At 36.0% G+C, this 12,705-nt stretch overlaps 1 protein-coding gene across 2 annotated transcripts in view; it reads right to left on the bottom strand.

Moving 5' to 3' along the window:
- The window catches only part of LOC127968817 (paired box protein Pax-2a-like), a 31,064-nt gene extending 18,601 nt beyond the window's left edge, over nucleotides 1-12,463 (bottom strand). Inside the window, exons 1-5 of one of the 2 annotated variants that reach the window (XM_052570177.1) lie at nucleotides 11,856-12,463; nucleotides 10,406-10,571; nucleotides 9,173-9,370; nucleotides 6,231-6,310; nucleotides 4,800-4,919 (exon numbers count right to left, since the gene is read on the bottom strand). In XM_052570177.1, coding sequence (XP_052426137.1) covers nucleotides 4,800-4,919; nucleotides 6,231-6,310; nucleotides 9,173-9,370; nucleotides 10,406-10,571; nucleotides 11,856-11,898 — 607 coding nt within the window. In that variant the 5' untranslated portion in view covers nucleotides 11,899-12,463. The remainder of the gene's footprint in view (nucleotides 1-4,799; nucleotides 4,920-6,230; nucleotides 6,311-9,172; nucleotides 9,371-10,405; nucleotides 10,572-11,855) is intronic. The other variant, XM_052570178.1, reaches the window with a different exon arrangement.
- Between the last annotated feature and the right edge of the window lie 242 nt (nucleotides 12,464-12,705).

The raw sequence follows: 12,705 nt of genomic DNA, 5'->3' as shown, positions 1-12,705 counted from the left end.
AGTAATGTAATATTGCAATGCATTATTTTTCAAAGTAACTTTCCCCCACAATGCCCATTGGTGCTTATGTAATGGCTTTCACCTGGAGCCTCAATGGCACCGTCTTTGAGGCGCTGGTACACAGTCGCAATGTGTGCTGCCATGCTGCTGTGGTATTGATCTGCGACTGAGTGGAGAGGATTCCTTTTGACATGAGTCAGTATTAAGACTGAGGTAACGAGGGAGCGTGCTTTCTCAAAGCAGATAAGCAACTTCAAAACGCCGCAGGATTCACACCCACAGGGCCTGACCCCATGAGAAAGAGAGAGACCAAGTGGCAAACCAAAACAGTACCTAAACTGTTTATTGCATAAAAGTAAATTAGGACAAGTATCAATTTGTATACTAAAGACTTAAAGTACATACTTCCCAAATTCTGAGTGTGTAGTAAGAGGTATATAGACACTTTCATGTAACATTTGTATTTGCATCTAAGCGTCTAGAGCAACTCATTACCTTAATTGAATGTTTTCTCCTTACTATTAGCTGAAAAACCCGTAAAGGACTAACTTTTCCACTTCTAGTATCCTAAAAAAAAAGCAAGTATCAATGCAAAAGTTAACTATACATGTATATGTCGTGCTGTTTTCAATGTACTATAAATGAGGCATGTTAATTGTAATCTGTTATACTATTTAGGATGGATAGTATGTGAACTGCAGCCATCCTGTTATAATGTGTATATACATTTCTTCATTAAATATATATATAGAAAAAAAATCTGATCTCTGAGGGAAACAAATATCCAGTGTAAAAAAAATAAAACCCAACAACAACTAATATACACTTAAAATAAAAGTGGATTTAAACAATAATATTGTGAATTAAATAGTTGAAAACTGTAGTGCATGTTCCATAATCATAGTATAAGTCTAATCTTGCATATTTAGCATGGATAGCATGTGAATTATACTAAACTGTAGATATATCTAAAAAATAGCAATATGCAGATAAATTATAAGATTGCATTTCATGTTTCTACGTTTCTATGGTTATCTTTTAGTACACATCCTAGTCATAATGTGACAAAAACCATTCCAAAGTGGAATTTTACAACTAAAGATTAAATGCATTTCCCAGCATAAACACAAGAGAATCAGTTTAATGGAAAGGAAAATAAAAACACAATCTGAGCTAAATATGTGCAGCTCTAGCTCGCTCTCTCCTCCGTTGTGTCTTGGGTTGGCCGGTGTAAAACTGCTCTCATCTTTTTAATGGTCTGCTCTTATGAGACAGCTGTAGAGGGGGGTGCTGGGATGTGTGGATGTTAGATGTTAATTTGTGCCGTAATAGCTTTTCTCGGCGGAATTGCAAATTCTCTTAAATGTCACTTGCAGCATCGCGGCTGAGACAGCCAGGGTCCGTGCGGATAGCAGAGCTGTCTCTCCCTCTCTCTCTTTCTGTATCGTGCTACTTTTAATTTGCAGTAATACAGTAGTGCTGTCAGATTAATGGCTGGTGTGACACCTGTGTCCCTGCGGACTGCTCTCTCAGCTCCGCCGTGTACATAACGCGTGTCACAGCACATTATCTCTCTGCTCAGCTCGTAATGGCCCTGTGTCTGAGGCCTCTGCTGACTCCAAACCTACTGTAAGAACCGCGGGAGCTCTTGGCCTTTCTTGGCATGCCGCCACAACCGGGAACCAAAAAACACTTCTAATACCACTATGATCTGTTATATTGCATCTGACAGCGCTGCGTTTAAAAACTCGCTGTGGTTTTCTCAGAAAATAGCTGTTTTCAGTGCATCTTGTGTGTGTGGTGGTTTAAGACACTGTCCAAAGCAAAGTGAAATCAAAATTGACTTTCTTCCCAGTTTTCCTGATTAATTTGATAATATACATCACATTATGGTAGTAAAATGCACTGAAGAAAAATAAGTATAATTTAGAAAAAGACTGTTAGGACTATGTTTACTATTTCAGCCTTTCGACTTAAAATTTTCACATTTAAGGAGTTACGTGGCATTTCTTTGTCATTTTTCAAAGTTGTGAACAAATACAAAGACTGTTGGTGTACGTTTTACTAGTTCAGTTTTTCTACTTCAGAGTTTCACGTTTAATTCAGTGTTACTTCCCATTTCTTTCTTATTATTTGTAGCATACTAGCAATGCACTAGTTATTTCTGAGGGGAAATTACTGTATATTCTACTTCCATAGTATAAAAACTAGCGGGAAAATTCATGACATTATGAAAGTAAGTTGCAAATAAAACATTTTTGGAGTTTACTCGACAATACTATTTAAGATTTTATTACTTCAAAATGTCATGTTTAATTCAATGAGTTACTTAATTCAAGTTTATTTCTTTGTAATTATTATTGAAAACTACTAGCAATTTTTAAGTGAAAATTATATAAAAAAAAAATAATACTGTACATTCAACTTCCATAATGTAATATGTAGGAAAAGGGTATTATATATATATATATATATATATATATATATATATATATATATATATATATATATATATATATATATATATATATATATATATATATATATATATATATATATATTTATTTATTTATTTATTTGCAATCTGATACTGGCTGTTTCTGTGTAAGTATTCACTGAAAATATCATTCACTTATTTTTTTACTGTGCATTTTATTTAAAATGTTTTTTTGTTTTTTTTTGTCAACAATGCATGTTGACTTTAAGTATGCAGCATTATGGGATTTTACATTGTATATTTACTATATTTTTCTGCAAGGAAGACATTGTTTTAAAAGCATCTTTAGCTGAGTTTCTGTGTGTGTGTGTGTGTGTGTGTGTGTGTGTGTGTGTGTGTGTGTGTGTGTGTGTGTGTGTGTGTGTGTGTGTGTGTGTGTGTGTGTGTGGCTCCAGATTCATCTGGTAATGATAAAGTACACCTATTCTGATTTCAGGTGTCTGCAGTGTGTGTGTGTGTGAGTGTGTTTGTGTGTGTGTGTTTGCACACATGCATCACATGACCGTTTGTGAAGTTAAACATAACATACACTGTCCTCCTCCTCCCCTCTCTCTCTCCTCCACCTCTTCATCCCCATCGCTTAAATCAAGAAAATGGCCACGCATCAAGAGGATCATTTGGTCCCGAGAACAACCCTCAAAACAGTCAATCATCTTAAAGACGCACACAGACACAAGCAGGTCTGAAGTCTCCCATCATTCCTGCCGCCGCTGATGTCACCCCTGTGCCCTTGCAGCGTCTGACAGCAAGAAAACCTATGAACCCAATGCAACACGAACGACTGCGAACACAACGCTCTAATCACAAGAATGACTCTTTCTGTGTATTTAAATGTCAGTTGCATGGTTGGCTCACGACATGCATGCTGCTATCTTTGCTTTGCTGTTAAGTTAATCACCTGTTGCCATGCATCATGCCATACATAATCTCTCTAGAGCAACAAAAAGATGACATCATCATGACAACCCTACTGATGACGTCATTTGAATGTACAATGTTCACAAAACCCTTCGCCAGCAAAGATATTGAGCTGTGACATCATCAGTCAGGAAAACATGTAACTGTTTCTTTCACTCCTTCTGGTACTATATTGCAACTATATTGCACTGGATTTGCAAGTTTTTGGATTTAAAAGTTTTTGTCTAAGATATGTAAACGAATGTTGTATAAAACTGTATATATTACTATATTTTAAATCATTTATATAATGTATTATTAATGTTAGTTATTATTAGTTAGATTAATACTAAATATGAATTAATACTAAGTTATATCGCGACTTAATATACAAAGTATTTTAAAAGGTGAGAGTCTGTCAGGTTTTTACATATTTTTTGAAAGAAGACTTTTATGCTCAACAAGGCTGCATTTATTTGATTAAAAATACGGTAACAATAGTAATATTGTGAAATATTTTTAAATAACTGTTTTCTATTTTTAATGTAATTTATTCCTTTGATGCAAAGCTGAATTTACAGCATCATTTGATGCTTAAAACACTGAAAAATGCTTATTTGCTGCTCAAGAATCATTATTATTATTATCGGTTGAGAATAGTTGTGCTGCTTATGATGCATTAATGAATAGATAATTCAAAATAAGAGCATTTATTTGAAATGGAGACCTTTTTAACATGATGAACATCTTTACTGTCACTTCTGATTGAATTTCTGATTGAATTTAATGCATCCTTGCTGAAAAAAAGTATCCCTTTCTTTGAAAAAAGAAGAGAGAAAGAGAGAGAGAGAGAGAGAGAGAGGTCCTTGAGCTAAATGTCCTCTTAAGACTGTCGCTCTTGTTTGACTGAGTTTGTTAGTTGGCTACATCATCTTGACATGTAATTACTGAAGCTCTCTTAATCACTGTAGTGCAGATTAATAACGGGGGGCTCCTGTGGGGGTCACATCACCACATCAAACCCCTCTTTGCCTCCCTCTGAGTCACACACTTGATAAATACTGCACCCAATCATTACACATTCAAGGGCAATCTGCTCCGAATATGATATGCCAAAAATAAACGAAGTAGATTTAAACAGAAAACTGACTGTGAATGCATAATACACAAGCACAGTGGACAGTGCGAGTCCTCAGATAAATAAAAATAGAAATACTACAACTTTACAATATTAATTCAATTACAAATGTAAATAATTATGAGGTCAAACATTTAATAATAATAACAATGAAAGTTGTTGTTGTGCACTAAAGAATGGGTTTGTTTGTAGCCCTGCATGGCTTCAGGAGTATTTTTCTGTGTGTCCTCCAAAAGAATGTGAATGAGAGAGAAACCGCGGACTTACCAGCATCTCTTTTCCTCTTTTCTCCATTGGAGCGAGGGATTCCCAGAATGCCGTTGATTGAGTAGGAGCCCACAGGGTCATTGGAGGAACTGGAGACTGGAGGAGATGCTGTACTGGGGACTATAAAGAGCGAGAGAGAGCGAGAGAGAACAGATGATGGACACTCTTCCCATAACATCACTGAAGAATCCCTTATCTCTTGCATTTGATCTGGTTTACAAAGATACTTTAGGGTTTAAAAGTCTGAGACCACTAGTGTTTTGGATTTTTAATTCTCATTATTACGAATTACGCTATCAGCACAAATTAACACAAACTTTCTTTTGCATAATAACAGCAGGACTGGAGCTACATGACTAAAAGCAGATGATCATATATTCTCCAGAAAGATTTGAGAATATCTTAAGTCACATAATCAAGTACCTGTATTTGATTAGTACCCTAAAATGTGCATAATCTTGTATAAATCTAAAAATCTTGTATAAAAAAACACTTTAGTATAGGGTCCAATTCACACTAATAACTAGTTGCTTATTAGCATGTCTACTATTAACATATTGGCTGTTTATTAATGCTTATAAAGTGCATATAATGCATGACATCCATAATCCTACCCAATACTACCTTATAAACTATTAATAAGCAGCAAATAAAGGGTTAATTGAAGCAAAAGTCATAGTTAATGGTTAGTTAATAGTGAGAATTGGACCCTAAAATAAAGTGTGACCAAAAATTCTAATAAAACCCAGCTTGAAGATGCTTAGACTTCAAAAATGTTAATAAAACTTTCATCTCATATAGTTTTTTTTTTTTTTTTTTCATAAAATAACAATGAAAATGTTTCAAGTTATATAAATTAATGCACTACAATAACAAAAGAATTTCAAAAAAAAAAAAAGTATACAAAATTAAAAATTTAATTTACAATCGGTAAAGAAGTGGAAAAAATGGATTAGGCACAAAATGCTTTTGAGAATACGTATGAAAATGGGCCAAGAATGAAACAAATAGTTGTAATCTGGCTCAGAGGAAGTACATTTACTGATGTTTATAGGATTATACAACTGACTTCGGCACCGTACAAAGCAAAAACGCTAAGAAATGCATCATATTTTGAAAAGTGTCAGTGTGCTCAAGCAAAACATACTCGGCTCCTCAAAATTAGTAAGAAAAAAGTATTGTATTTCATTCAACAAATATGAGGCAGGGCCGTGAAACGAATTAAACGTTAGAATGCATCTGTACTTTTGAACTAAACCACTGTGACCCAGTAGGAAAGCATCTGATTGTGGTTTATCTTCTGTCATCTGCTCCAGATTCAGGTAATATCCAGCTCCGAGCAGAAAGCTCTGGCCCTTAATTTGATTTGGAGGAATGACCTTTTCCACAAAGGTCCAACGATGGCCCCTGCAGTTAATGATGTGATCTTACCTATAGTGTGTCCTGGGGTGGAAAGAGACGTCCCATCTGGTGAGGGGTGAAACGGTTGCTGAACCTTCGTCCGAATGATCCTGCACAGTAAATACAGTACATTCACTCGCATGGAGCTCCAGAGCCTCGCTTTGTCCGTCTGTCTCTCTCTGGTAATCTCAGATTTACTTCATATATCTCCAAGCAGACAAAACGGATAACCGCAAGCGTTCAGTTCCCGTTTAGCCGAGGAAGAACTCGCTGTACCTTTAAAGTATGATATAGCAAAAAGCTCTAGCTCTTTTGTTTTGAGTGATCTTGCAAACAAAGCATGAAATCACAACGATTCACTTCGATAATCGTCTTCCGTGTGTGTGTGTGTGTGTGTGTGTGTGTCGGTCCTAAAGAGAGCCTCAGGCTGGGTTCTAGCGTGGATGAGGTTCTATTGATCTAGACTCTAGGATAAAAAGTTCAGAATTAGCCACATGGGTACCGGGATGCAAATGGCAAGCTATAAATTATATGTGACAGGAAAGCAATAGTTGCTCAGTGCGGTGTACAAGCTTACGCCAGCGTTTGATTCTGTTAATCTGAACGGCACTTTGGGAAAAAGGTCCGTTGTCACGTTCATTTGTAAACTTTAGATCTGTTCATCACCAGCGGCATTGCTTCTGTTTCAGCAGACACATGCAAACAAATGCACTGGATGCGAAGAGTTTGTGCGGCATGCAAAGCCATGCTTTTTTGTACGTGCCGTATTTTTCATTTCATGCCCCATGGAGATTATTGATTGTAAAAATATTTAGAATAGACTGCGGATACTCTTCAAAGAGCGAATTTATTTCCTTTAAAATGAGTGTGCTGCTAATATTGATATCTGCGGATATAAACATCAGCTTTAGGGAGGTATCCTCGGGGCATAGAAACAGAGAATGGAAAGGACGTGCAGTGACAACATATCAATATTATATTTCATTTCTCTCTTTAAAACCATAGTTTGACCCCCTCGCATGGCCCGGGGAGAATAAATCTGCAGACTTTATCCACAATCTATGTTTCTGTTATTGAATAAGTCATTTGGAAGAGTGAGTTAATGTCTGGGTTGTGTCTGAAAATCCTCAGAAGAAATATTAAAATTGCTTTACACGTGAGTCAATAATATTGAGCGGCGTTGAGGAGGTTTTTATAAGTCTGGTGGTTTCGGTGCTGCCACTTGTTGGCTGTGGAGACACTTTAGTACAATGGAAACTCTGTAACACTTAATAATGTATGTTCAAGAAAAGTGTTGTGGGTCTGAACATCCTCTCACTGTCAACAGGCCCAGTCTCAGTTTGCACACACAACTAGAGCTTTTTTTTTCATGCAACTGCTTTAATGAATAAAGCACAAGATGTTGCAGGTGCACATGATTCTCTTAAAACTAAATGCATCCGCAAACTCTTCTCTGCAAGTATACACTGCTTCATGCATAAGTATACTGTTAACTATTAACAGATGTGAAGCTGGAATAAATCAGAAGCTATTGCTAATACAGTCTTTAAAAGGAGTCACTTTTGCCTGCATTCATATTTTAATTCCCCTCATTAACAAAGACCTGCTTCCTGTTTCAAAATAGCCAGACTGAATTCAGTTAGATTTTAGAGATGTTTAAGTGTTTGGGTAATTACATTAACGTACATTTTGCATTTATCACACAAGTTCATGTCAAAAGACGTTCAAATGGCTCTTTTTAGGTGACCATGAGGCATGAAATGATTTTTTTCCCCAGCCTTCTCTTCTGTTGTGTGAGGCGCTCTATTCTTCACCATCGACTCATTAAAATGTAATGCAGAGTCTGGTTTTATGGAAGAGTGAATCTTAACCAAAGTTCAGCGCCTCACTGCTTCTTTTTACAGGTTTGATTTCCCACACAAGTCTACCACACCACCCTAAACCACCATTTTAATGATATAAATAGGATTATATTGGATTATGGATTATGCATACTGCAGATTTCCCATATTTGTAAAATTGGTGGTATATTATCGATCATCATTCCAGTTGGAACAAAAATGAAAATGTTAAAAATACAACCTTGTGAATTATTTGCATTGAGATTCTAGACTAGCTAGTCATTTCTACACAAATAAGCAATACTGTTAGTCTCCAGATTTGATTTTGTTAATTTAGGGAAACTGAAAATGATGAAATATGAAAACTCCAATCTTCTTTTTTAATATAGATTATATGAGCAAATAGACGGAACAGATGAATTGCGGTTTAAAGTCTAATCTAGCAGCTCTGTGTCTCTTTTACCGGGTCTGATCGCCGTTCATTGATCGGTTTTCACTCGGTCAGATGAGACTTTAGCTTCAGTCTGTCATTGTTGCGATAGTTTGAAGCAGGGGATTGAATTTCACCCGCAAGACCAACGACAAAGCCACAGAACAGAGCTTTATTCCACAACAAAGGGCAGCCTAATATTCACCAAAATGCATGATAAATACTATAATGAAAAAAAATCACTCAGAAGTGATTTTAAATGAATGTTTTGGAAATAATTTCCATTTGTGTCCTTCAAAGTTCAGACTGGTTAAAAAAAAAAAAAAAGAACAGTTCGATTGAAGTTTACAGTGTTATGTTTTTTGTTTTGTTTTTTTATAAAGATTTGCAATTTTCTAATAAATCGATGGGCGTCAAATGAATAAATGTAGCATTTAAATATATAGCTACGTTCCAAATAGTTGCGGTTTAATTCAAACTAAAATGTTAAAAGCCACTATTAGAAATTAGTCAAGGTGACACAACTAGACTATTATCAAATAACTATATTGCAGATTTATAGAGGCTAAGATTGACAAAAATTTATTGAGGGAAGCTAGAAACGCCAAGATGTTCTCTCTCGAAAATTATAGGCTACTGACACAAACAGAAGACTGAATCACTGGCACATCAGTTATTGATGAGTGACTGGGTTTCCTCACCTGTTAATGGAGGAGACGCTGGGGACCGTGTCGTTATCACAGATGCCCTCCGCCAGAAGCCTGTCCCGGATCTCCCAGGCGAACATGGTGGGATTCTGCCGTTTATAGTCCGCTATTTTATCCACCACCTTCGGCGTGGCCACTTTAGGTTTGGATCCTCCGATGACTCCAGGCTTTATGCTCCCAGTCTCATAATATCTGCAGAAGCACGTGCAAATCTGATTTTCATAACTTGACCAAACCTAACGACAATAAACAACAGATGCGTGCTAACAAAGCCATGGAAATATTTTATCTAAGCTACTTAACACAGCCCATTGCAGCACTAGTAGGAAATTATCATATGATTAGAATACTAATTTAAAATTGTGCGCAGCCGGACATTAAACAGCCCATCTGTTTGAGTTACTCACTTATTCATCTAAAATGAAGAGAGAGAGAGGAAAAAAATATATTTCAAACGGAATTCTATACTGGAATGACCAAACTACAATAAGCAAAAAAAAAAAAAAAAAATCAATTTACGAACGAAACATATTTGGATTAATTAATCGATTTATTATTAAATCCATTATTTATTATAGCCTATTTAATAAAATAGACAGGCAATTAATGAAAAAGCTTATTAGCATTTCTACTTCTAGTCTTTGACCTTGTTGAAATAGCCTGAGCTAGCCTACTATATTAGTTTTATTTTAATAATTCGTCATTTTTAAGCATTCAAATCATTCGTCAAATAATTAATTTTTAAGCACGTATAAGCCCAGACCAAACTAATTCAATTGTCCTTTTTATCTGCCTTATATCTAAAATAAAAGGCATTTAATGCACTTTTGGAATGTTATAATCTGAGATGGAAACCCGTTTATAAAATTAAAATCATGGATCTTTATCAAGTTATTAATTTGGTTTAGTTGATTTCAAAGGGGAAAACGCAAACTTGCATGATTCTCAATTCTGCGCTGTTAAAAAGTGAAGAAAAAAATCATTTTATTTTCTTTGACTGTTGGATGGTTCGTCATGTGCTCAAAATTTAAATTATTGCATTAAGTTGCTAATTATATTAAAATTAACATCCATCCAGTGTGTTGTGATCTCATCGGGAGACTACGTTAATATTAATTAAAAAAAAAATCGAATGCAAGTTAGTGAAGGTTTAAAAAAAAATGTGAAAAACGACACAAACAAAGCCCCTGCGCTTTTCTTTAAGTAAATTTGATGTTAGGGTCTCACCTGCCCAGGATCTTGCTGACGCAGCCGTGGCTGACCCTCAGCTGTCTGGAGATGTCACAGGGTCGGACCCCTTGATGCGCGAGCTCCACGATCCTCTGGCGCACGACGTCAGGTAAAGGCCTTCCGTTCACGAACATCCCGCCCAGCTGGTTCACTCCCCCGTGCCCTATACAGGAGACAACAGCAACAAACACCCACAACATAACATTACATACAGGCCGTCAGTGACGTCCTTCACGTTCGCCCAATTAACACAAGACGCGTTCTGTACGGCCACGCGCGAGTTAGAGAACGCAAGAAAGGTTAATAGCAAACCAACGCACTTTGTGCTAATGAATCCCCGACTCTACTCACATCAAGTCACTGAATAAATAGAAGCAAAAAAAAAATGTAGCCTAATGATAAATAATTCTGCAAAACCGATCTGCATTATTTACGTTTATAGATACAGCTACACATATACACAGAGAAGACATGCAATTAAATTATATTATATTAGTTCATTTATAATACTATTATTATTACTACATTTTATTTTAAATACTATCTTAAAAATTTGCAATATTATTGTATGCATATGCATTTATATTTATCATACAAAAAGAAATGCATATACTAATAGGATATTTATTCGTATATATATATATATATATATATATATATATATATATATATATATATATATATATATATTATCGCTGAATCCATTGTAGATGTAACACAGTTGCGTAAATATAATGACTATACCATTTTTAAAGCGTTTCACAAATGATCTATATGGCACATGATATATATATATTTTCCTCTATATGTTTTCTAGTGATGTACGTTAAACGATACAGTGCTCGTAGGGTGAGCAATTAAATTACACGTTAATTTAATGTTTTCATTCCCTAGATACAAATTGCTAAACATTATTGTTTGATCACGTTACATATTGTTATTCAACTTATTGTTTTTCTTAGAATATTCTGTTTTAATTCAATCAAAAATCCAAAGCCTGATTCAGAACCATACAGCAATCTTATGTTATATTTTCATTTTAACAGTTCTTGCTTTGAAAAATCACGAATATTTAATGCTTTAAAATTGAAGTGGGATTTCCCAATATTATCAATATTATTGTTTTTAATTAATTACATTCACTTTCTTTATTTATAAGTAGAAATGCAAAAAAAAAAAAAAAAAAAAAAAAAAGTGCAAAAACAAAACACGTTTTAATTTTCTCCACCTACCACATGCAGGCACATTTATCTCGATTATTAACCTAGTTCTTTAGTGTTTTCTGTTTTATTTATTTATTTATTATCTTATTTCCCCTAAATGCTCTATAAGATCAGTTTAATTTTGATCTTTCTATCCGGAAGCCTAATAAATTCCTGTCTCAAAGAGGATCTTAATTGGCTCAAACGTGAAAGACATTCTCCAGATAAACTCCAGTGTAACTCACGGTGCATGGCGGAGAAGGGGTCTGCCTTACAGTGAATATCCATCGGATAACAGAGAAAAGACAGGTAATCAACTGAAGTCGCCGTCTCGTCTTTCTTACACACAGAGCAACTGAAAGAAACGATGCACGGTGAATCCAGCCGAGGAGAGGGGAACTTCGGAAAGTTGCAAATGGACGCAGGATTTGTCAGGTGTCAGACATGACCGTGCGTTCGAGGTCAGAACAAAGTGCTCTCAAAGCAATAAATGCTTAAATGTTTTCAGCACGCATGCTTTCCCCAGAACTAGTTTTCCAGCTTTTGTCCCATCCATCCGTGTGTTAGTATCTCTTATATCCCGGTGGTGTTGGTTAGCAGGTGCGGGGTTTCTGGGTTTAGGTTCTGCGCGTGGATGACAGACAGCAGAACCATCGGAGACTGCGGTTTTCCTGTGCCCAGCTTTCCCTCAATAACAACACGATGCGTTCGCACGCGCGCACGGCCCGGGACTGAAGGACTTGGGTCGCTCGTGTTGGTTTGTAGAAGCCTCAGCCCCCTCCTTTACGCAGACCCTCTTTCGCCACTACAGATGAATGCATCAGACAAAGGCAGTAGATTCCAGCACCTTGTGATTCGCTCAGATGAAGCTCCATCCGCCTGTCACTCCAAAAGGGGAGGGAGAAACTGGACGCCTCTGAGTGAATGACAGTTTAGTGGAAACTGAGTGAGGATGAGAGCAAATCATTTGATTTTCTTTGTGATATAATAGTTTACGACTTACGATGCATTCTGTCAAATCAGAAATGCTATTTTCTTTTGCGTCTCTAATGAATCATATCAATTCAACAAACGAGCGTGCATGTAATTTAATGC

This window comes from Carassius gibelio, chromosome B12, assembly GCF_023724105.1.
Source record: "Carassius gibelio isolate Cgi1373 ecotype wild population from Czech Republic chromosome B12, carGib1.2-hapl.c, whole genome shotgun sequence".
Taxonomy (NCBI): Eukaryota; Metazoa; Chordata; class Actinopteri; order Cypriniformes; family Cyprinidae; genus Carassius; species Carassius gibelio.
This window is presented reverse-complemented; position numbering and strand designations above follow the sequence as displayed.